Raw genomic sequence first — 26,102 nt, forward strand, 5'->3', positions numbered from 1 at the left:
CGCGGCGGGGCCCGCTTCCCACTGCGGAGGTGGGGGGAGCGGGGCGGGAGAGGCGCTGGCCCGTTGTTTCGGCTAGTGCGCCCTGGCCGGTCGCTGTAGGGTACCGGCGCCCTGAGGCTACGCTCCTCGAAATGGCCGCGGGACGCGGCGGCCCGCAGGCGGGCTGGCAGGGCGGTACCTCCCGGTGCCTGCACAAATCGCAGCGGGAGGCGTGGAAATGACACAAAAAATGAAGTCCCGTAGTCATGCTTTCACCGCTGTCCCTTGCGTGTTTACCGTCCGTGGCTCTCCCCGCCAACACAGAACACGCACAAGTGTGATTTTTGTTCGTGCCACCACTTCGTGAGCCTGCCCTTACTGTATTATCACACCACATACATAACGCCCTTTTGCCCTTTATTAACTGCATGAATAATGATGGGGGAAAGCAAAGGTAATGAAACGACAGTATCTTCCTTTTCTAACCAGTAATCAAAGCCGCACTATCTTTTTGAGATAAGAAGAAGATGACTTCTGTATGTCAAGACCACAATTCATTATTAAGTATCTGTACGGGGTCTGCGCGGCAAGGTTTTGGTAGCAGGGGGCTACAGGGGTGGCTTCTATAAGGAGCTGCTAGAAGCTTCCCCTATGTCCAATAGAGCCAATGCCAGCCGGCTCCAAGATGGACCCGCTGCTGGCCAAGGCTAAGCCCATCAGTGATGGTGGTAGTGCCTCTGGGATAACGTATTTAAGAAGGAGGAAAAAACTGCTGTGCAACAGCAGTTGGAGAGAGGAGTGAGAACATGTGAGAGGAACAGCTCTGCAGACACCAAGGTCAGTGGGGAAGGCAGGGGAGGAGGTGCTCCAGCCACTGAAGCAGAGATTCCCCTGCAGCCCATGGTGAAGACCATGGTGAGGCAGGCTGTCCCCCTGCAGCCCATGGAGGTCCACAGTGGAGCAGATATCCACCTGAAGCCCACGGAGGACTCCGCGCTGGAGCAGGTGGATGAGCCCGAAGGAGGCTGTGACCCCGAGGAGAGCCCGCGCTGGAGCTGGCTCTTGGCAGGACCTGTGGACCCATGGAGAGAGCAGCCCACACTGGAGCAGGTTTGCTGGCAGGACTTGTGACCCCATGGAAGGGACCCACGCTGGAGCAGTCTGTTCCTGAAGGACTGCAGTCAGTGGAAGGGACCCACACTGGAGCAGTTTGTGAAGAACTGCAGCCGGGGGGAAGGACTCATGTTGGAGAAGTTCGTGGAGGACTGTCTCCTGTGGGAGGGACCCCACGCTGGAGCAGGGGAAGAGTCTGGGGAGTCCTCCCCCTGCGAAGGAAGGAGCGACAGAGACAACGAGTAATGAACTGACGGCAACCCCCACTCCCATCCCGCTACGCTGCTGGGGGGGAGGAGGTAGAGAAAATAGGGAGTAAAGTTAAGCCCGGGAAGAAGGGAGGAGTGGGGGGAAGGTGTTTTAAGATTTATTTTTTATTTCTCATTACCCTACTCTGATTTGATTGGCAATAAATTAAACTAATTTCCCTGAGCTGAGTCTGTTCTGCCTGTGATGGTAATTGCTGAGGGATCTCCCTGCCCTTATCTTGACCCACGAGCCTTTCGTTATATTTTCTCTCCCCTGTCCACCTGAGGAGGGGAGTGACAGAGCGGCTTTGGTGGGCACCTGGTGTCCTGCCAGGGTCAACCCACCACAATACCAAATAAACTTCTCAAGCCTTAACTTCCCCCACTTGTACTGGTTCAGAGCCAGCACCTGCACACAACCCGGAGTAAGGAGAAAGGTGCCTGGGTGCCAGGATGCCCTGCACTGGCACTTCTGAATCCTTCTGTAAATCCAGTCCATCTCATCTAGGCTGGTGATGGCCAACAGCCTGATTCATTAATGGTGACGCCTATCTGAAAGGCACAAGAACTGCGCTGTGCAACAAGAAAGGATGTTTCAGGCAGACTGCCTAAAATTTTGGTTTACATTGATGTGTACAAATTAATGACTAATAAGCAAATGCGTCTTTGTGACTGTGCTAAACATGAAACGCTTCAAAGCTCTTTAATTAATACGTCTTAACTTGCAGTAAAGAGGCCTTGATGATTCCTAGACACAGTTTCTCCTCACAAAATCAAGGGAAGCATATGCTTGACAGTCCTAACATTAAGATTAAAAAAACAATAACAAATTTCTTCTCTTAGCCCCTCAGCTTACACAGGGGTACTGAGCCACCTGTGTCCCCAAGCACTTGCTTTCTCCCAGCCTCTGGGTTTGCTGACTGTGCAGGCAGCTCGTCTGGCTGTGAGAACATTAATGTCAGCCATAGTTTACCTATCAAACCTGAAAATTAGCACTGGTAAATAAAGGCAGGTTAACAGACCAACCTAAAGGTAAGCAGGTAACATCACTGCAAAGTCTAGGGAAAGACATTTAGCTGCAGGAATGGAGTTATTTATTCCTAGCATTTCTATGACAAAAACACGCCTGGCTGTGTAATCCTCTTACTTTTCTCTCCGAGGGCAGCTGCTGCAACAGAAACTCCTGAGTAACTGGAGGGATTATAACACCATTGGCTAGAGAGAAGGACTTCAGGACTTCAGGACTGAGAGGCTGAGGCTTAGGGAACGGGGGAGATAACTAAGAGACAGGCTGGGCACAGGGACCAGGGAGCTTGGTGGGAGACAGGCTGTCAAGTGAGGCTCCAGTTTGAGAATTAATGCTTAGGGAAGGGTGCAGACCTCAAAGTCCCCGCTCCCTGCTCTCAGTGAGCTCTGACCTGGCTGGGTTCCCACTGACCAGCCCAGGCCGTATGTCCACTGCTTTTCAGTGCTGGTCAGCTTGTGGAGACTTGGCAGCAATAGCCAAAGCTCCCATAGGAATGTCCAGCAAACTCAGTTTCTCAGAAATTTTCCTCTTCCCTATATCCATGCACAAAAGGTGACCCAAAGGCCTGCTCTGGCCTCGCCGGGGAAAGGACTGAGCCTGCTGTAGATCTGCACGGTGTTTGTTCTAGCTGCCAGCTTTTACTCAGCCTCCCTGAGTGAGCCTCTCCAGTGCAAATGTGTCCTTCGTGCATGTGTGAGCCCTGGCTGTTTTGGAAGCCTGTAAAGCACAGTGTTCTCGCTCACCCTCTCTAGATCCACCAAAGAGGTTTAAATTAACTCTGAATGAGCCCTTTCCTTCTTCAGGGAAGTTTAGGCACCTGACTGGAGGCGACAAACCAACACTTACCCATCGGCCACCTCGGTTAGAAAAGCAAAATACTGATGCCAGAAACGCACAGAGATGCTTTAGAAACAGGTCTTATTCACAGGGTTTCCTTGACCTTGGGAAAGGTCAGCATCTGATGCTTGAGGTGGCAGTTTTGTTAGGCAGAGCATCTTCTGCAAGTCTATTGCCCCATTCCTTTGGAAATGCTGTTCGCATGTGGGCGAGCACCAAATACTCTCCCGTTCCCTTGTGCCAGAGAAGAGGAACAGAGAGCAGGAGGGAACCTGACCTCAGCTCCTGCACAACAAACATACACTGCCCTGTGCAATGGGTTTGACAAAGCATTGCCTGGTCTCTTCAGTAGAGAAAGCCAACCCACGGTGTCAGCAAGGCCACTGTCTGGACACGGGTTTTCTTACTGCCTGCGTTAGACCGAGGAATGACCCAGATTCTGCACTGATCTCATTTGCCTTTGACCAGTACTTCATTTCTGTTGGCAAATGCACCCTTTTACACTCTTCGGGATCCTTATCTCAACAGCTAAATCATAGGACAGAAATTTTACAACAGGTTTAAGTACACATTTGGTTATGAAATCGCTAGTGATGCTACTGATCTGACCTGTAATTTTATCAAAGATTAACTTAAATCTGCTGACTCCAGTGATGCTGCTGCTTGTAAATGGAAATTTCCTGGGTTCCCATCAGGGCTCTTTCTGCTAATGTGAATAAAGGAGTTGCAACTTTGTTATGGACAGAATATGCCCACTGGCTTTTGTATTTTAAATGAAAACCTAGGAAAAGACTTCCTGCATTCAGCTCATAAACACAGGCACTGTATTTTTGTCATTTATCTTGCTTACCCTGAACTGCAATAAATAGTAACAAAAACAGGTAAAGAAAAAATTCTATTAAAATTAAGAATATTCAATTTTGAGATACATTAGTTTCCCCTACCAGTGTCAAAAGGAAACTTCGCTCTTTAAGTGAGCTAGCTGCATGTCTTGCCCCCTATGCAATTCCATGTGGCAGGCATCCTCATTACCTGCAGTTTTGTTTGGCTCTAATATGATTCTTTGAAGGGGTACATGGACCAGAGGTGCAGAACCATTTGTATAACTGGTAGCCTAAATCAAACCATTTTGGCTTCTGTGTATACATATATACAGTTTAAACCTAATGCTGTGTTTTTCAGGAATTAATTATTATGAAAATTTATTTAAAAGTATCAGTCAAACTAAAATAAGCTTTAAACTATCTGAAGGTTAATTTAGCCACATAATGGATGCATGCTTCCCAGGACAGGCACTGGAAGGGATACCTGCACTTACTGGCACCTGCCACCGCTTGCTTCCAGTGGTGCGTGCAAAGTGCTGCCTTCGTAAAACATTTCCTGGTTATAATGCCTCCTAATATTTACAAAGTTGCAACTAGCAATTTCAGCTGTAAATAGAGAAGCACATTTTTTTAAATTTTTCTTCCCCACCTATAATTTTTTTGATCCCTGATTTATTATCATCTCCCCTTCTATTGTCAAATAATAACTGTATACAGAACAGCAACACTAGAATGGCCCGTCCATCTCCGTCAAGGCTTTCAGACTTGAAGAGCTTATTTCTGGGCCCAAAATTCATGCAGAGATCTAAAATCTGTTAACAAATATTCCAACGTAACTCCAGAAGCAATGCAGTGACTCATGTCTGCACTTCATCGATGGAGCTCAGGTTCGTACCCGAAAACCTGGGGGGGAGAAGGCAGCGGTCGCCGCACGTCTCTCTGCTGTCGCCTTCTGCGTTCCCTGCCATGCTGACTGTCTGCAGCAATACGGCAAAGCAGGAGCCTGGTAGAGGTGGCTCTGACTTCCTGGTCTGAGCACACTGCGCTGAGAGAGGCGTGAGATGTGGTACTGTCCCTACAATCCAAGTCTTCTTGTTGGGTTTGGCACCTCCTGCCTCTCCCTTGCCTTCCTGCGCTGCCTGTCAGTCTGAGTGACAGTCCTCAGCGGGCAAGCGGAGTATAAGAGGGAGACAGCTCCGTGCCTTGGACTACCAGAAGGATTTCTGAGCTTCAGGTTGCATTTTCCCTGCTCAGTGTATTTGCTAAGAGAAGAACTTCTTCCTGGCATGGCTAATGGGTAAGAGAAAATCATACTAATTCTTCTCTAATGCGAAGGGCAGTGGGGATGGGATATATTCATTGTGTAAAAGGGAGTTATGTGAAATGCAGCACTGCAATAACTCTGCTTCCTCTTTCTATTCTGTTTTACTAACCTCAGTGTAAAAAGTTGGTGAGACAATGGAATCAAAAGCTGTTTTAGCTAAAATAAGGTGATGCTAAGATCAGTTTTTGCTTGAACATAGCTGATAACGTAGAATCGGTTTTCCAAACATCACCTGCCTGCCCAGGACCTTGACAGAGTGTTTGCCAAGTAACTGCCCATTCTTATGTTTGTCCCCTGACAATGCATTTTCCTTTCCACCTACACAGCCTGTCTTATTTATCCTTTGGTATTTCAAATACCAACTTTAAACTAAGAAAAACATCACTGGACTCAAGTAAAAGACATACACACTGGCATAAGAGGAAAATCGAGATAATTGCTTGTATCTTCTGTTAACCTTATAAGCTATGCATGTATTTCACAACAGTTGAACCAGTTTTTTTGAATGACTGGAAACTCCTTGTAAATGGTTGCTCATCAGGCTTTCCAAATGCTTTTCTTCTCTATGCCAAATTAAAGGCTTTTTAAAAATTGCATGTTGTTCAAAGGATCTCTGAAGGTAAATTTACTTTAAAGATGTTCAATCAAACCTTCTTTGCAGGGCTCCATGTGACCTATTTGCAATACGTGTTTTTCTTGCTTTGACACTGTTGACTTGCTCACATGATTCACCACTGACCCTTTAATTCTCTTCACATCTTGAGTAATTTCTGATTTATACCAATAAAAGATTTCTTCTTGGGGCATTATTTTGGATAGAATGAAGGTTTCATACACGAAAAGAATTTGGAAAAACAGGCACACCATGTGAATGTTTCACTTGAAAGCGATAATAAAATGGAGATGTTAGATTCTTTTGCTCTAGCTGCATTGCTGGTGCATTAGAGTTACTATTGCAAAGAGCCTCCCCCAAAGGTTTTCTCAGCTCTTACAAGTGCAGACTAAGTGTTCTTGTTATTGGGGTGGTGCTTTGCGCACGTAAGCACATCCAAGCAAGACTCCAACTGGACAAAATCCAATTGGCCAGACTTCTTGCACAGAAATAATTTATTCTATGTGAAAGCACAAATCTAACAACTGAGAAATTTCACCATAGGGAGGAGATTGAGAATTAATGATAAGAATCTCGGTTTTGAGTCACACATGCAATTGTATTGAAAACCAGAGAGTAAATATACAATACTCTTTTTCAGGAAAACCTTACCTAAATGCTGTGTGTCATGGATTTGCGTGAAGGTGTTGGGCTTCTTCTCTTTGAAGTTGTCTCACCTCATACGTGTAAGCTAAGTTTATGGACCTTTTTTAAAGAAATACTGTCCAGAAAGAGTTTTTACAAGATGACTATGTAAGTTGCTAAACAAGTTCTTTGCTTTGACAGGGATATATTTTTCTTTATTCTAATCTTCAGTTACAAGGTGTACAGGTGCTCTGCTCTGTTGGAAACTAAAGGGACAACAAAAAGGAGAGGAAAAGTCCATTATGATATCGTGGTAGCACCCAGCAGAGAGAAAGGAGAGAAAAGGCTTTTATTTTATAAAATTAAGTGACTTTAGAGTTTTGGGACACATTTTCTGAATGCAGGAATACATTTAGTAGAAGTATATTTATTAAATAAATGAGGATTGCAATCTGTAGGTACGCTCTTGCTGTAACCCTCTCCTGAGTAGACACCTTGAGCTTGCCTCCATGAGCTCATGCAATATTCCATAACATTTCTAGAGGAGGAAATATCAAACAGAGCCCTGCAGTCCCTTATAAACACAGGACAAATCTGCCAAGAGCAGACCAAGAACAAGCAGTAGATATTGAAGGGATGACAGATTTCCTGTATAGGTGACTTTTACTAAAATACCTGCATACTAAAATATACGTATATAAAATACTATATATATGGAACAAAATATTAAAAAAAAAAACCCTGACATCCCCCCTAATATTTCACATACCTTGGATCTTCAACAGACAGCAGGCTTCTATCCGCCACCGGTAGTTACTTCCAAAGTAAAAACTGTATTAAACATAATATGGCAGTACTCAAACAGATGGGATAAGCTGGTGCAGAGGAGTAGGCAGCAGGAGGGTCCAGAACCCAGGAGAAAAGTGATCCAATAAAATTAGGTCAGCCCAAGGTAACATGAATGTAGGCAGCGCTTGAAGTTCAAAAAACATCTCCGGTACCGTTCTGTGAATTTGCCGATCCTGTTCTTGGGACTTCAGCTGAGCTGGTGAGATGAACGATTTTGTCTTTAGTGTTGGTTTGTAAGCTCTTTTGAGAAGGAATTGCTCTTAAGACTCTGGAAAGAACGTGGAGTTACAGCTGAAAATAAATAAAAAAGCTGCTGTTGGTGGCTTCTGTGATACGCCGTGGGGCTAACTCCCCGTGAAGTTGAGCAGGTGCCTCGTCCGGGCTCCACAGCCAGTGTTGATAACGTGATGCCACAGGCCACACTTCTGCTGTATAAGCAGAGCCTGGGGTTTGGGCAAGGGCTGAATATAGCTCCCCTGTGACGGCCTCCTTCTGCTCCGCTGTAAGATACATGCAAGTACTTGTTCCAAGCAAAAATATTCCTTCATATCCGTGTTTAACCATAGGGACAAACATATCCTTTGGCTCCCATATACTAGGATTTTTAGTCCTTTTCCTTCTTTCGGGTATTGACACCTCTTCAAGCCCAGTTGAAAATTCAAGTGATCCTGTAGATTTCCCGTCAACAACAATCTCAAAGTATCACAGAGCCCGAGTGAAAACGGACTGTCAGTGCCTCTAGCGTAGCTGAGGTACGCGATGGCTCAGATTCCCAGCTGCAGGCAGACTGAGGTGTGGCAGCCAAAGTAGTTACGGTTGTCTGCCCTGCCCTTCTGTAGGAGGTTGCTTTCCCCACCCTAAATAATGCTGAGTACGATGTGAATATCATATATGTTCTTTATGCTCCTCAGCTGCTGTAGCTTATCCTCTGGTGCATTAATGTAAACTGGCTGCTTTTGGCTCTTAACTCAGGGATATGAATTCCTTCGGGCAACAAGTGCTCAAGGAGTTAAGCGCAGATTGCTTATGCTTTTCAGGATTTTAATCTTAGGCTGTATAAACTCCATCCCACAGTTGCACAGACAATTCTGGAGAAAAAGGATTGCTCAATAATGTGAAAAAAAGTCCCAGTTCTCCAGACACAGGTTGCTACTTTCTGTTTCCTTCAATATGGAGCTTAGACCAGCAGTTTCTGAGCCTGCCACGAAGTGCAGTCCAGGACAGGAGAAGGCACATAAAATTTTGCTGTACTGCTTCTAGATTAATCTCCCACCGTTTGATCAGTGCCCTCTTTTCTGCTATGCCTTCTATTCCCTCCCTGCCAACAATGGGGCAGGTGTCCGCCTGGCTCACTTTTTGCTCTTCCTGGCTCTCAAGCTGCCTCACATCAAGGCTGCCACATCACAAGAGTGACTGTGACCTTACCACAATATTTGTTTGCTCTTTCTGCTAGAGACCATGGAATTTGCCACTGGCTGGAAGGTGCAGCAAGTATCTCCATCCTGGCCAGAATAGAAGGAGAAGACATAACAGAAATCAGTTAGGAGGTTCAGAGCTGGGCTTGAAGGTGCCTTGGTTTAGTCTGGGAGAGCCAGTTGTTAAAATCTTGGCAAGTTGCCCAAATGGCTATTTGAAATAAATGCCCATTCTTGACAAATTTCTGCACTTTTTTTCTTTTCTTGAGAACATCTGCTTTGGAGGAGAAATTCAAAATTATCAAGTGGTTCTTCTCTGGGCTTCGATGCATGTGCTGGTTTGTAACTGATTAATTCAGTGACAAAGTTAATGTCAGTCATTTAAAGATTAATCCACTTCTCTTTCTTTTCCACTCTGTTCTTTGTCTTGATCTTATGTGTTAATGTGGACATAATGCCCTTGAAACTGGAGCTACCTTTGGGCAGTTCTTTGCAATAACAAACCTTCCTAAATCTTGTTGATAGATGGATGGACAGACTTCTGAAAACTATACGCTATTATGCAGGACAAAATTCCATTAGGATGAGGAAAGGACCAGCCTGGGTAGGTTTGTATGTGCATAAGAGATCAGTGCATGAGAGAATTTTATTGTATGCAGACCCCGTGTTGAGAGTCTTATTCATCCTTCATCATGCTAACTTTATGCTAGGATAACCACACGTATGGGCAAAGGAAAGCATCTCTAGTGTGGTGTCTTGCAGGAAAAAAGGTAGGAAGAGTTGTATATAAGATTGCTGCTAGAAAAGCATCATAGAGAGAATTCTTTGCTTTCTGTTTTGTTGTGTAGTGTTGCTCCACACTGATGACAATCTCCTGCTTGCGTCTGGTTTGTACATAGAATCCTCCTGAATGAAACACCACCATCTTCATTTTTACTTCAGTGCATGGAAAACCGCAGGAAGGCTTATTAACAAGAACTTTGTTAAAATATACTCTAAAATAACCCTAGGGAAGGCTCAAGTTTCCTTACAGGTTACCTGCATTCTTTAGGTATGAACATGAACTGTAGGCTCTATGTTTTTTAGAGCAGCACTGACAGGAAGGTTTGGGAGGAAGAGAAAGCTCTCCTGATGGCAAGCTAGTATCCAGATCACAGAATGACATTAGAAGATTCTAGAAGTGACTTGCAGAAATAACAGCATGTGTCTTTTTTAACATGTGTATTTCTCTGGATTTCTTGACAGGAAGGCCTTAAATCATGAACTTTCTAAACTTTTCAATGAGATGTGGGATATGGATGTTAACCGCCTTATGCCTGGGAAAGACTACACAATTGATTTGCAGGTAACCAACTGCTAAGTCACATGAGGATTAAGGGCAGTATGGTACTGTAAGAAAAGGTGTCTGCAAAACTGCCTTTTGCTAAAAGAGTTGCTTATGCATTGTCATTTCCACTAATGGCATAGGCAGGACGTCTTAATGACGAAGAATCACTTAGGAGAGGGAACAGTACAGAGAACACATTAAGGGTCCACTCAATCTGGACAACCTGGAAGTGGAGTCTCTCAGGTATCTGTCTTGGGTCCTATAACATTTAATATCTTTATCAGTGGCCTGGAGGAGGAGATGGAGTGCAATCTTTGCAATTTTGCAGATGACAGCAACCTGTGGTGATGAAGTTGGTATGCTCAAGTGCAGGGCTTCTCTTCAGCTGGACCTAAGCAGGCTGGAGAAATAGGCTAAGGAAGGAAGATCATGAAATTCAACAAGGGCAAATGCAGCCAGAACGGGATGACCAGAGAAGCTGTGAAATCTCCATCTCTGGAGGTTTTCAAGACCCAAAAAGATGACACCCTGAGCAATATGGTCTGAATTCAGTGTTGACCATACCATACTTTGAGCAGGACTAGAGATGTCCTGAGGTCCCCTCCACCCTGGATGTTTCTGTGTGTGTATGACTGCTTGTGTGAATGGTCCAGGTGACTTGCAGCAAGGGAGAAAGGGAGACAGGTCTCAAGTCATTCTTGGGATATGGGGGAGGAATATGGGAATAAGGGAGGAATTTGAGGAATTCCTGGGTCTCTCCCAGAGAGTGTGGAGTAGCACGGAGGTGTGGGTGAGGAGGGTTTCAGGGTTGTTGCTACCAGTCCCAGGGAACTGTGAGGGAGGAGTGGGTATCAGATTTGATGAGCAACCATTTCACTCTTTGCCAGCTCAGTGTAGTGCAAACATGACCACATGTTTTGGCCACAAATTGCAGCAGGCCACTGAACATTCAGTATCCAATTTTGTACTCACACAAGTGCTCAAAGACTTTATTTCAACATTGCTTCATATTATAAGATATAAGTTTCTGTTGCTGATAAACTTGAAAAAGGGTTGCCTACCTCAGGCCAAAATGTGTGTGGGGAAAACTCCCATATGGTTTCTCCATTTCTCAGAACAAGGCTGTAGTTACCCCTTGCCCATGTTAACAAACTCCCACTCATCTTCTCTCCTCTTTCCTTGAGAATGCCCTTTTTGGAACAGAAACTTGAAAATTGTCAGGAAAGCCTCCTTTCCGTTTTGGATGTGGTAACATTGATCAAAATGGCCTTAAATGTGGTCAACCAGAAGTCTTTGAAAACTTCAGAGCACCAGGATGCACCAGTCCAAAGCTGGTGGAGCTGCACAGAACTATCTTGGCATCTCCCTGGCACTGGGGCAATGGCTGGAGCTGCGGTCATGAAGTCAGAAAGTGAAAACAAAGGCTGAGCCTGAGGGAGCCTACTCAGGAGTTGGATTGCTTAAGCATTATCATGGAGGAGAGGAGAATTAGACTGGCTAGCTTGGGGAGTAGGAACTCAGGAGAGAAACGACCCCTCTGCTGCACTGCATGGCCTCATAAACTATATGCAGTGGGTCTCTGGGTTACAAATGAACAGAGAAGGAAGGTGCACAAATCTCCCTTTTATTTATTTGTGGTGGGAGGGAGCCTTGGCTCTACATTACTTCTCTTTATCATTTGTGATGTACAGCATAGTAGCACAGCTGGTGACTGATCAGAACTGAGCTATTACATGGATCATCACAATCATCTCTGAAAATGAGTCAGCGGAGAAATTTCAGGCTCTTACAGTGTCAGAGATTGTCTTCTTTCTTTATGCTGGCAGTTCTTCTGTAATGTCTTCTCTTGTTTTATAGGAAGACCATTCCTAACAAAGAATCCTGATAGCATTATGGGGTTTGTTTTGATTATTATAAAGGCAGGCACTGTCTCCTCTAACAACATCTTCCTTCTTTAATTGTTTTACTCTGGTGTTTCTCCTAGGGAAAAGCAGGTGCCGCACAGCAAGGTGACAGTGCTGTCCAGGACAGTGCAGCCAGACATCTGTTTCACAACGTAAATGAAGAACGCCTGAAGAGCATAAAAACTTTTGCAAGTGAGACCCGTTCTTTTGTTAATGGTGGAAAAGACATGAAGAATCCATGTTGGTTTTTATGTGTTTGCCTAAAATATAACATCATATGTAATTTGGATGGTGGTGGGGATCATCAGGCCGCATGTCATTTGAAGGTAGTTTCCACAACATTTGCATGGAGGTTACCCTGTAGCCTCAGCCTCAGGAAGAACATCCTTTTGTGCCTTAGCCAAAATCTGAATTTCTCTGTGGTTCTTCCACTACAAAGTTAAATGGATGAAACTCTTGTCATTGCTTTGATGTTATTCCATGTATTGAAAAAGACGCCAGTCATCTCTCCTCCTTTGCTCACAGCTTCTAGCCCTTTCAGATAGCACTAGGTCCACAGCCACTTCTTGCATTTCTGTTGGGGGCCATACTTCAAGCATGTCTATGAATGTATGTTTCCTTCCCTGATTTTTATTTTCCCCAGATAGAGTTACATTAAGCTGATTGAGCAGCTAGCATAACAGGGAGCACCGTTTTTCTCTGTTCGCCCCACTCCTCTCTGAGCCATACAATCCTGTGTCTAGTGAAGGCAGCACTGAACCCCACGCTGAGTCCCTGGCAGGAAATGACTTAGGTTTTTGACCTCAAGTATTTTTCTATCAGCTTGGTGTGCTGAATCAGCCCCCAGAGTCCACTGAGTGTCAGAGCAAGTGTAGATGAAGTGATGGGAGGGAGCAGGTGGCAAAAGGGGTGCAAAGGAGAAAATGAACCCATCCACTCAGTGGCCATGCACTCAAGCTCAAGCCATCTCAAGTAGGTTTATGCTGTATTTATTCCTTTACTGAAGTAATGCCCACAAAGCCTACTGCCAGCATAGCTCAAGTTCATAAGCCTATGTCTGTAATTTTGGTGCTCATATATGATTTGTTTTGGTAGAAGGTCATTATTGCTTCAGCACTTGGTTCCATAAGGAAGCTCAGTAGCAAGCTGTTTATCTTAAAAAGAAGTAGAGCAGTGGTCTGGCCTTGAGTCACCTCTAGACCTACACCCAACATTGTACCTGAGAATGAAATCTGATATATAAAGGAATGTCTTTCTCTAAGGGCTGTCAAGGCATATTTTATGGCATCTTTTTATGATGCCAGTCTCTAATAACTGGATCACAGGTATGATTAGGCGTATGGCCTGTTCATCAGGATGAGCATGCTGAAAGTTTCTCTTTTTCTGCAGCCTTTATTTCCTTATTGGACAACTATGAGACATCAACTGGTGTAGCAGAAGTAGTGACTCCAGAAGAAATAGTTGAAAACAATTGTTTTCTTGATGCTATCTTAGTGACAGAAGTCATGAAAGTGAGTAACACAGTGTCGTGGTTTAATCCTAGCCAGCAACTAAGCACCATGCAGCCAGTCACTCACCCCACCCCATCCCCCAGTGGGATGGTGGAGAGAATCGGAAGAGTAAAAGGGAGAAAACTTGTGGGTCGAGATAAGTCCCCAAGAAACAGTCACTGCCCCCCGGCCAAATCCCCCCAGTTTATATACTGAGCATGACAGCATATGGTATGGAATATCCCTTTGGCCAGTTGGGGTCAGCTGTCCTGGCTGTGCTCCCTCCCAGCTTCTTGTGCTCCTGGCAGAGCATGGGAAGCTGAAAGTCCTTGACTAGTGTAAGCACTACTTAGCATCAGTGTGTTAGGAACTTTATTCTCACCCTAAATCCAAAACACAGCACTATACCAGCTACTAGGAAGAAAACTAGCTCTATCCCAGCCGATACCAAGACACACAGATCTTTTTCAGTTGCTGAAAACATGGAATTAAAAAGTAAACTGTGTATATATCTTGGTTTTCTATCCTTCAGCTAGCTCATGAGTATCTGCTTAAAAAAAACCTAGCAAAGCCAAACCTTGCCGATTTCAAATATCAGCTCTATGACATCTGGTTCCAGCTCTATGCCAGGAAAGAAGGAGACAGGTATGTTTGATGGATATGGCCCCTGATAATCTCTACACTATTCTGAGTCAAGTAAATATAAGCCCAAGTGCCATCTGTTACACGCAGAACTAGAAGACAGCCTCAGAATATGGCCTAAATCAGGTGTTCATTGCTCCCACACGGATCATGTTTAAAGACTTACTGATCAGATACTAAGAGTATTGACCCTTGGGGTACACCACTGGTAAATTGCCTTCAGCTGCACTTTGTGCCCCTAATCACAGGCCTTCAACCACAGACATTCATCCACTTGTCAGCCCACCACATCATCCACTTTTCTAATCTGTACTTTGTCAGTTTGTCTATGAGGCTGTTATGGGAGACAGTGTCAGAAGCCTTGCTAAAATCTGGATAAGCAGTAGTGATGCATCCATGGCATTTACTAGCAACCTTCATCATCAAATACAAATTTAGACTTAGCGGCTAGATTTCATTGCAAGTTTTGTGCAAAGTTAGAAAGAAAACCCAACAAATCCAGACAAATAAAAAAACTGCTCGCAAATCAACCTAAGCAAGCTTGTGCATCTTCTTGCCTTTTACCTCTGCCAATTTGAACTATTTAAACACAACAAAGACCTATATATTATTCTTTGGTTTATTACAGACCTGATTCTTGCGGTTTTGAACATGTTTTTGTTGGAGAAACAAGGCGTGGTAAACACATCTTAGGTTTGCACAACTGGGTGCAATTTTACCTTCAGGAAAAGCGCAACCAAATTGACTACAAGGGATATGTCGCTCGGAAGAACAAAACCAGGGTAAGAACAAGCAGGGTGCCTTTGCAAATAAGACAAATGGATCCAGAGATAAAAGCTGTGGTAATGAATCAAGGCACAGTGATGCAATCATAGGCTCAACTGCTTTGGACCTAATTTGCCCAGGTGTATATAAACAGAAGAAATACTAGCATGCCTTCAAGTCCAGCTTAGTTTTTTGCAAAAACTATTTTAACAAGTAGTGCTGGTGTTTACAGAATCGCAACACTGCTGAAGCTTAATTGAGATAAACCATCAGGTACACTCCAGAGGACAGGGAAAAGGCTGTGCTATAGCACCCTGGCACAGCAAGGATGACTGAATCTTGCAATGGCCTCAACAATCTGGAGTCAGAAATTGTATCTGTCTGATCACAGCTGTGTTGGAGATTATTCTGTTGTTTTGTTTATGCTTTCAGCCTGACAAAGATGACCAAGTTTTGAGCATCCAGTTCAGCTGGAAGGGCTCAGTCAAGCCAATTGGAAGCACCTTTATTGGTGTCAGCCCGGAGTTCGAATTTGCCCTTTACACCATCATTTTCCTGCTGGCTGAAGAAAGAGTCACACGTGAAACAGTGAAGATAGAAGAATACGAGCTACAGATCGTTGTTTGCCGCCATGGGCACCATATTGGAACAGCATATCCAGTACTCCTCAGCACCAGTAGTGAAGACTAGTAGTTAGAGAGATCAGGCAACATTTCTTTTTTTTTTGGAGCGGGGACATGGGACTGGATGGCAGAGTAAATTGATATGTTGTTTTATACAACTAATTTCAAGTAAATATTGATGACTCACTCGCTTTTGGTCTGCAATGGAGTGTTTAATCAGTAGTGTGTTGCGGCTCAGTGTCTGACAAACCTTGCAATATAATGCTGCTCATATTAAAGGCTGGATCAAACATATCAGCCTTCCTTCGTGCATGATAACACTGTACTTTTCAGCAGATAATGGAATTTAGGAAAAGGCTATATTAAAATTGATACACATAGTTCTCATATTTGTTAGCTACTGTATATCAGAAAGAGCAATAAACCCACATTGCTTACATTTTGCCTTCCAGACAGGAACTTTGATTTGGCACCAGCAGAACCATGGTATGCTTTTTCTCCTCTCGTCATTTCATAATAGGTTAATTTCAAATGCATTTTTACAATTACAGTGCCTAGACACACAGGAAACACATTCAGATGTGAGAATGGTCATCAGATCAACAGCAGGTTACATCAGCTTTGCCCAGGTTTTCTAGAAGCCGCAGCAGGCTTTAATCTCACCTAACTTTAACAGTCCTTGGTGTAGGCACCTGTGTTCTTATTACAGGCAGTGATGCCTGCAGTCACTTACCCACTTGTGTAATCTGCATTAGGGTTAGATGAAGGACCCTGCATAACCCATTGACTAGATCCCCAGTGACAATAATAAGATGTCACTGGGGACACTGCTCCTAGGCCGGGACCTGGTCACTGGTCCTTCTGCTGATGTGGACATGTCTGCCCCTGTTCTTCCAAAATATGTTCAATACTCCAGTGAAAGGAAGGTAATGCTTTTCCTTCTCATACCAATGCAGAAACAGGCAGATGCTGAGCCCCTCTGAGAGTGTGACAGGGACTGTTAGATACTCACACGCCACAAGAATTTCTCCAACAGAGCAAGGATCTTTACTCACACTGGTAAAAGAACTGCTTCTGTCTATTTGTTTTCCTGAAGATGACAGAAAAGTCGACCTATCGCCGTGGAATGTAAAACAGTAGACAAGATCATTTGAAATAAAGTACCTTTGGAAAACAAGAAAAACTTTACACTGAGCCGAGCAGGCATTTAAATGTTTTCCATTTCTTTAAGCAATTTTCATGTACTCGCAGGCTCCCCCAAAACTTCACCAGCTGTAAGAATCTTTACCACCCAGGGAATTTGATCCGAACCTCCTCTAAACCGTGTCCTATAGCACTGGCTGGCATTTATTTACATACTTAGAAACATTACAGAGAGCAAGCCAAGGGTTCCTACAGCTGTTGAAACTACACGAGAGGCGTTCCAGGCCTGATACGATTGAGAGAACAGCAATAGAGGAGCAACTGATAGGCACCAATGAACAAGTTCACCCTTCCCCGCAGCATCAAGGGCTACTGAAGGACAAGAGCGTCCAAACTCAGGTTCTGGTGTATATTTGAAGCACGTAGGATCTGAGGCAGATATCGGAAATGGTACAAAATCACTGAGAAGTCACACGGAATACCTGCTCCATGGAAGGTGAAAGGCACTCAGTTGCCTTCAGGTTGGGGAACTTCCCTGCAGCCAAGGGCCCACAGGTCACATTACAGGCCTTGACTGCTCTTCAGAGTCCTTCTTCATCTTCGCATATGTGGCAGGGCAGAACTGAGAATACAGCTGAGCCAGCAAAGCCTGGGACGTGATCTCTAGCCTTGTCCCGTGGCTCAGTTTGTTCCATACGTGCACTGCATAGGTGTTCTTAAGGAGCTTCTGAAGCTCCGAGGAGCTGATTGTATCAAACAACTTCTTCCAGTCCTCCCAGCAAATAGGATAAAAGGCTTCTGGGGGAAGAGCACACACCCCTTTGCAGCTCATGTTGTTCTGGATATTACTGATGGAGCACCACTTCTTGAAGACACGCGTTAAGAGATGTGGGCCCTGGTGCGCCCAGACCCAGCCATTGTAGTTCTCCACAAAGTCCTTCATGCAAAGCTCCATGAACTCATGCTTGGGTTTGAAGGACAGAAAGGCCCCATTCAGTATATCCTGAGACTGGATACCGAGGGCATTGGTGAGGTTCCTCAAGTTCCTGAGCACAATGAAGTCTGTGTCCAGGTAGATGCCACCAAACTTCCACATGATGGCAATTCTGCAGGCGTCAGACAGGACAGGTAAGAAATAAGGTTCCTTCTGGTGCTCTGACTGCAAGTACCACTTTGCCAGAGGCGTCCCTGAGAAAAGCTCCAGCAAGTCCAGGGGCTGGATTTCCACATTGGGGAAGGAGCTCAGCAACGAGAAGCCCCAGTGGTTGGGTAACGAGGCGTTACTGTTTGCCAAACCTTTCATGAGCACCACAACCCTTGTCTCAGGGTGCGTCCGGGCCGCTGACTCCACAGAGCACGTGAACAAGTAACTTGGGTTAGTTTGCTCTGAGGTCTCCACAAAAAACACATCCCCTGGGGAAGGAGAGGGCCCAGCTGCAGTGCCATGGGGCAGGTAAGGTAAAAACTGAGCACACCTGCTTTGTGTAGGCAAGCTGTAGAGCTGGCCCTCAGTGTCCTCCCCAGTTCTCCAGTAGAACATGACAGTGGCAAAGAACACAAATGAAATGGTGATGATAAACAGAGCCCCAGGCCTGTGGCTCAGTGGCACTGTGGTCAGATTTGGCAGGCAGTTGGACATCCTGGGCAGTGTCACCCCCATCAGAGCCTGCTCTCCCAAGACAACTGTCGTGATCTGAAGGGGAGAAAAGAAGAAAAAGACACTGATAGGCAAGGCAGCAGACCATGAGCCTTGGGACAGTGCCACGTAAGAGCAGAACCCTCCTTCTTACACCTCAGGGCAGCATGCTTAAATTATACATTTTCATCACTTCTGAAACAGTCTCCTGGCTTCTCTGTATTGTCACAGGGCCTTCAGGTCAATGCACAACTGAGATGGAAGCAGCAAGGAGGATTGTGGCATTTCTCCTGCCTCCCTCTGCTCCATCTCCAAATCCAAATCCCCATCCCCATGCTCCAGAACAGGGAGCTTCAGGAAACAGCAAAAGCTTTAATCAAACAGCTGTAACCAAACACACAGAGAACACAACAGAGAACCCAGCTGGCACAATCCCATTTGTCATTCGCCTCTGGTTACTGCAACTGGCTCACATACTAAACTCTCCATGTAGCCAGAAAATGACTTCTCAGCCACACTAGGAGGCTTCCAAATGCAACAGGACGGAGCCACCGCTCTCCACCAGGCACTGGGGCTTTGGGGACAGAGGAGAGGCAGCCGATATGCAAATCGTCAGGTCTGGATTCCCAGAACATTTTCTTCTCCTGCAGAGAAATGCCAGCATGTGCTGTGGGTGTTACAGGCAGCAAAGAAACCCCCACTCTGCTTTTTACACACCTGTGTCCCTTTCCCTCCATGCCACAGCCTCTTGAGTCCTGTAAATCATTTTTAGCTTGGTAAACTGTAGAAGGGAAAGTAGGCAGAGGCTTGAGGAACAGAGCCTTTGCTGTAGAGAAGGCAGGAAAGCACTGCTCTAATCTAACAGTGAGCACGCTTCAAGGTTACATGCATATTTTTAGTAAGAGGAGGAACGTCTACTACAGTCACACTTCTATATATTAAGCAATACATTTCTGCTTGTGTAGCGGATAAGAGGACATTTTAGACACGGCATAAGCCAGTCCATTTATTTCACAAAACAAACACAGGAAATCTGGCTCTCTACCTTCCTCTGAAATTGCAAGTCCTGTTGCACAGAAACTGCAAGTACTACTCACCTGTCCCTGCTTTCAAGACACCACAGAAGTCACTGCTCAGCTGGACAAGATTTTCAAGAGGTTAGTGTCTCTGAGAGCTCCTGTAACTGTATGGTTTGGCACTTCCTTTTTCTGAAAAGAAATGGTGAAAGATGGAGTCTGAACACATGGAGAAAAAAAGCAGATCAAGGAGGATGTGATGTCATACGTTCAGCTAATACAGTGGCTGAAAGAAGGGTCACACAGCTGTGCTGTGAAGAACTCATGTAATTAAAAATTAATCAGAAAAAAAAAACAAAGGAAGAAGGAAATTGAAACCCCATTATCGCTAAACATTACGCTTTATACTGTGGCAGGAAACCAGTTGCTGTTTCGTTTTCTCCTCCTTTGCTAAGAATTCCCAGTGCTCACGCTGCTTGTGTGGCTGCCACGAGAACAAAGCTGAGAGTTTCACAGAGCTGCCTCCTGCCACCCCAAGACTTCAGTTCTGAATGCTCCTTTGAACACACACTCTTTTGACCAATTAACTTACTCATCCATTTGGGAATACTCCCTCTTATGCCGGATACTTCACTGAATGACTTTGCCAAATTCAGGTGTCCCTCATTTTATGATAGAGTTCCCCCTCATCCCTGTGCTCGATGGCAGCTGACCCGCCCTTACAGAAGACACGTTGATGTGTTCATAAAATGCCACCCTTATCCATACAGCCACTAAGTTTAGGGTTTACTGCAGTTTCTACTGTTGCCTGCAACAAATGTCAGGCCTATTGCTCTGAGAGAGCAGGTGGCTCAGGACCATGCCCTCTTGCCTTTTGACCTTGTCCGAGGACAGAGGCTCCACAACCTCTCTGGGCAACCTGTTCCAGTGTTTCGGCACCATTTCTTTCATTCTAATTTCCCATATTTCAATTTGTGCCCATTGCGTCTCATCCTGTCACTGGATTCCACAGAGAAGAGTCTGGCTTGTCTTCTTTATCCCACCTGTCTCCAATCAGGTATTGATGCACTTTGACAAGACACACCCTGAGTCTTCTCTTCTCCAAGAAAAATTATCAGAGCTCTCTCAGCCTCTCTTTGTACAGCACGTGCTCCAGTCCCTTTCTCATCTTAGTGGCCCTTCGCTGGACTTGCTCCAGCATGCCCATGTCTCATTTTTACTGGGGAGCCCAGAACCAGCACTCCAGATGTGTCTCACTAGTGCTGAATAGCAGGGAAGGATTGCTTCCCTTGACCTTGCAGGCAATGCTCTACGTAGTGCAGCCCAGCAGGCTCTTGGCCTTCTTTGCCACAAAGGCACACTGCTGGCTCCTGGTCAACTTCTTGTCCACAGGTGCATGGAGTTATCTCTCACCGGTTGCATCTCTCTTTGTTGAACTTCATGACATTCCTGTTGGCTCATTTCTCCACCTTGTTGATGTCACTCTGAGAGGCAGCTCAACCACCTTGTGTATCAACCACTCCTCCCAGTTTTGCATAATCTACAAACTTGTTGAGGTTGCACTGGATCCCATCATCATCAAGGTCATTAACAAAAACGTTAAACAGTACTAGCCCCAGCACAGATCGCTGACGTGTACCAGTAGTTACTGGCCTCCACATGGACTTGTCACTCATCACAATCCTTCAAGTCCAGAAGTTCAGTCAGTTTTCAAATCCACCTCACTGTGTTTATATAGTCCACACTTCTTCAGTATGTCTACAAGGCTGTTATGGACACTGTGTCAAAAGCCTTACTAAAGCTGCAATAAACAATATCCGATGCTCTTCCCCTGTCCACTGAGCTGGTCATTTCATCATAGACGGCTATCAGTTTAGCCAGGCATGATTTCCCCTTTGTAAATCCATGCCGGCTACTCCTAATCAACTTCCTGTCCTTAATATGTTTGCATATGACTTCCAGGAGGATTCGCTCCATCATCTTCCCAGGGGTCAAGGTGACACTGATTGGCCTGTAGTTCCCTGGATCTTCTTCCTTGCACTTCTTGAAGATAGGCAAGATAGGAGTGACTTTTGCTTCCTTCCACTTCCCCTGATCTCTACCACCTTTCAAGCATAACAAAGAGTGGTCTCACAGTGACATCAGCCGGCTCCCACAGCACTCGTGGATGCATCTCATCAGGTCCCATCATCTGTCTGTTCATTGAGTCCTGACATGTATTCCATGGACATGGTGATGCGCAAGAGACTGTGGCATGCATCCCCAACAAGGAGGGATTACAGTGTAGAGAAACACCCCCAAGTTCTTCTTACCTGTAGCCAGATGCAGAAATTAATTTTAGTTTGCTTCAAACTGATCTCGGAACTCTCTTTCAATCTCTCATCTCCTATGGACCTTGCACCTCTCTAGCAGGCTTCCTGTTCCTTCTGCAGTTGAAAAAAAAATAATGTTGGTAGCTTTAATATCTTTTGTTAATTAATGTTAACATTTCAAACAATGTTTTCTATAGCCTAATGGTGTTTTCATATTTAACTTGCCAGACTTTATGTGCCTACCTAATTTTCCCCCTGGACATAGATTCCACTTTGTGAACAGTACTTTCTTACTTCTTGTACCTCTCCAACATACTGCAGAGCCATGGCAGCTGCTATTTGGCTCCATCATTATATACAAATTAAAAGGTCAAGATCTCAGCTTGAGCTGTAATGGCAGGGTGCAGCTGAAGTGACTTCCTCCTGTAGTTTTGTCTTCTGGACTATGCCTATTCAGCTGAGTTCCAGGCATGGTTGCAAAGAAGGTACCAGAGAGACCACAAGCCAAGTGCACACAGGGAATGGTCACAAATACTTGAGAGAGATGAACCTGAAGTACATAAGAAAGACCAGAGTGCCAGTGTTCACAAATGGCATATCCAAACAGAGCATGTGGATAGCTTTCTTCTTCCTCTTCTCTCCTGTTGAGGACAAACCAGCCCTAGGCAGACTTCAGCTCCCAACATGTATATGATTAAGGCAGGTAACTGCACATTCCCCCAGGAAGGGCTCTTAACTTGCTTTGCACCACAGCCTTCCTGGACTCCACATTTTGGAGGGAGGGAGAAGAAACAGGGAGGAGAAGAACAGGGGAAAAAAGAGCCCTACAGAGCATTACTACTTAACTGCGCATCCTAGATCCCTCCCGACACAAGAGCTCCTGGCACAGGAGCGCTCTCAGCCAGCACAGAGAAAATAATCATCATTCAGTTTCTTCCCAGGAGACCAGGTCCAGGATTACCCTACTGATCCTTCCTTACTCCTCTTCTGTTGCACTGTCCAATTCTGCATCTCCAACCCCCATCCCTGGCTTCTCTCCTTGACGTACTGCACACCTGGGTACCAGCTAACTTTCATGACCTCAAGAACAAAGGAAGCAGGGCAAGAAACAGCTAGTGCCTTCTCACCACTTCCCATCATCCTTGCCTGCATATCAGCAGTGAAGAAAGCATAGGCAACTATTTTACGTCTCAAGGGAAAACTGTTTCCCTGGCTCTTGACTCAAGGAGTCACAATAAAACTCCTCTGCACACCAGACCCCACCAGTCCTTTCACAGCCTTTCAAAATGCTCCCCTGGATGCCAGGGTCTTTAGATCAGGCTCTGAAACGCAGGTGGGAAAATGAATGGCTGCAGCACAAGCTTTCCATTTTTAGGTCTACAAGGGCATAGACACTGTCAATACTAAGGTAGGCTGTAGCCCATCACCCAGGGAAAAAGCAACACAATTTCTCATAGACTTTCCTATTCCATAACATCCAGACCTTCAGAGTGAGACTAAAATGCCTTGCTTCTGATAGATTGCAGGTCATGAATGATGGGGCGATACCTGGTTGGATTAGGAATCAGTACCATGCACTGTGCTTTCCTCTGTTACCTCCACTCAGGTCCCAAAGATAGCATGTAGTCATGGTCCGCAGAGCCTTCTTTCCACATGTGCTTATGCTCAACTTGTCTCATGTTCATTCCACACTCCTAATTTTAGTGAGTCACTTCAGGACACAACTTTAAAATGCTTTTCTGCGTAATAACTAACAGATTGCTCAGACCTACCATCAACGCCTCGCAGAACAAAATGGAACATCTTGGCAGAGAGAAGTAATAGTAAAAACTGTATTTATTTTTCTTTCACAAGACAAAGGGGAAAAGGCCGAAGGCTGTTTTGGTTTGATTCTCTCCTTATCAAACCTTGGAACATTGACTCTACAGGGAAAAAAACCAAAGAAAAACAACAACAAAAAACCCACTCCACTTACCCAAAAAGGTACTTTCCTAGAATAAGCGATCAAGCCAGATATTCATTGCAGTGGGTCCCAAACACTCCCATAATCAGTTCATGGTATTGCCACAGTAGAGTCCCCTGTTATGCCTTTATGATCACCAACCACCATTTTACGATCTCTGGTAGGGGTTCCTAGCTCACTAAGATTTCTGTTGTTTAGCCCAAAGGGCCCAAAACAGGAGGAACCAGTAGAAGGAAAAACCACGCCTCACTGACCACACACTAGGCCAGGGCTAACAATTTTGTGGCTGCTTCTAAAGAAAGCAGTGAAAAACCCCCACAGAGTAGTGACAGTGAGAGCAGGGAGTGAAAACAGCATCCATTTATACCACTTAGTGTGTCGAAGAATGCTTATACAGTCAGGAAAATCTGCTGTTTCCCCACAAAGTCTTTGTTCTTAAAGATGTTTAGTGTTGGGAGAGCTGTAGACATGCAAAATCCTGAATGCCTCCAGGCTGGGAAGAACCATAACGCTGGGCAGAACAAAGGGGCAGCACTACATACACACACGTATGTGGTGCCAGCCACTGGAGGGATGTTTCCAGCACCTTCTTCACTCCAGAGTAGCTACTTGTGCACAGACCTCACATGCTGCCCAGCTCACAGGCAGGTAGCTTTCAATCAAAGCACTGGCATCCGATCAACACTGGACATCTCAGCATTAAAAAAAAAAAAAAAAAAAGGCACACTCCCTCCTTAGGCTCCCACGGCCATGTTCCCTGAGGGACAGAGAACTGAGGGACAGAGAACTGTTTTGTAAAAGAGATGGGCAATTTATTTTTCGCATTTTTATCATCAAAGAAGAGACAAATAAATCTGAGACAAACAGAGAAATGTTGCATGCACAGTCTTTTATGTTTTTGACCATTGCCTTGGCTAGACTGAGCAAACCTCACACTGCTTATGGTTGACCTGGGAAACAGAACAGGCCTCAGACAACTGCAGATATAGAAATCATTTGAGGCACACTCAAAGGACATGCAGGAAGCACCATGTGAAAGAGCTGACACTTTGGGGCCAGGTGACACTGAAGATCTGACCGATTCATGGTCATCAAAGGGGCCATTGGACCACCCCACTGCTGTTCCTAGGCGTAAGAAGAGGAGGCACACTGGAGGCAGAAAAGATTTTACAGTGAGATCATAATCTTTTCATAGTGTAGGAGAGGGGATGGCCAATGCTCTGCTCATCCGCATTAACCCTATCATAAGCTCATGTGTCTCAGTGATCCCCTTTAGAATGTGGTGGGGACCAGATGTAACGATGCTAATGGTCTCAACCTTATTCCTGTTTCTCACTGCTCTTTCTCCATTATTTTCTGACAAGAACTGTAAGAGCATCAATACATCCTTTTGGCCATCAAGGCAAGGGACGAGTTTTCTCCCACAGTTTGTCCAACCAACTTGCCCCTGTGGGTGGGAACCCTCAAAGGCACAACAGCACCTTGCAAGAGATACATTAACTTTCTCCACTGCAATTCAGGAAGATGCTCACGGAGAAGAGTAACGCTTTCCACTGCACTCCTCAAGACCTCCCAGGAGAGATTTGTACTCCTGGACAGTGAATTGCAGGAGCACTCCAGGCTACTTGAAGACGTCCACCATAAATGACTCATAAATGGACTTGAATTTAGACAGTACAGGTTCCCTACCAATCTCTCTGTAACCTTGGAAATACTTGGAAATATCATGCCTTTCCTTTAGGATCCATCCAAGTGCTGAAAGATCTTGTGCATCTTAGATGCAGTTATGGACATTTGGTCACAGTGACAAACTCAGTGTAAAAGATAATTCAGCTCTTCCTGTGTTAGGTGCAATTTAAGGTGTGATTTGGATGAGCTCTCCTGCTCATTGCAGGGTGTTAATTTGCCACTACTATAAAATAAAACATTGCTGTGCAAGAGCTCCTTTAAATGATGAGCTGCCCTTAGATCCTCATGTTCTGATTCATACCAAATTTTCACGTCTTTAGATCTATGACACTGAACAGAGACTGCAGCATCCTGCTCCTTCCTCAAACCAGACGTGAGGAAAGTCTCCTCCACCAAAGGCTTCAGAAGATAAGGGAATGAAAATAAAAAGAAGTTGCTTTAGCCCTTTCTTTCTTCTCTGTTTTCCTCTACATTTTTCTCAGGACACCTGCTCTAGCACATCCTTAACTTCCTCCTCAGTTCCCATTCTTTGCTCTCCCATCCTTTCATTGCTTTGAGGACTGCACTTCAGAAGTTCTGAGAATCAGGCTATGAGATGTATTTCTACAAAGGCCTCTTCCAGTTTTACAGACATAGAAAGGGGCCTTACTCCTCTGAAAGGCTGATGGAGGCTGCCACAAGTGGCCCAGCACTTGCTCCCCTCCTGAGATTTCTCTACCTGACCAAGCAGAGCAGAAGA

The 26,102-nt window shown here is 45.1% G+C and overlaps 2 protein-coding genes across 2 annotated transcripts; one reads left to right on the top strand and one right to left on the bottom strand.

Annotated features, from left to right (window-relative positions):
- The first annotated feature begins 8,197 nt into the window (after positions 1–8,197).
- Positions 8,198–15,671, top strand: LOC142404381 (poly(U)-specific endoribonuclease-A-like). Its single transcript, XM_075491164.1, is given in 8 exon segments — positions 8,198–8,230; positions 8,699–8,847; positions 10,099–10,198; positions 12,165–12,276; positions 13,474–13,652; positions 14,071–14,219; positions 14,845–14,998; positions 15,414–15,671. Coding segments are annotated over 8 exon segments (1,134 nt in total).
- LOC142412199 (lactosylceramide 4-alpha-galactosyltransferase-like) lies at positions 15,459–20,756 on the bottom strand. Its single transcript, XM_075506990.1, has 2 exons — positions 19,481–20,756; positions 15,459–18,440 (listed from the first exon to the last, which is right to left on the bottom strand). Exon 2 carries the CDS (start codon positions 18,405–18,407, stop codon positions 17,304–17,306), a length of 1,104 nt encoding a protein of 367 aa, XP_075363105.1. The 5' UTR covers positions 18,408–18,440; positions 19,481–20,756; the 3' UTR covers positions 15,459–17,303.
- Positions 20,757–26,102: the final 5,346 nt, after the last annotated feature.

This window comes from Mycteria americana, chromosome 1, assembly GCF_035582795.1.
Source record: "Mycteria americana isolate JAX WOST 10 ecotype Jacksonville Zoo and Gardens chromosome 1, USCA_MyAme_1.0, whole genome shotgun sequence".
Lineage (NCBI taxonomy): Eukaryota > Metazoa > Chordata > Aves > Ciconiiformes > Ciconiidae > Mycteria > Mycteria americana.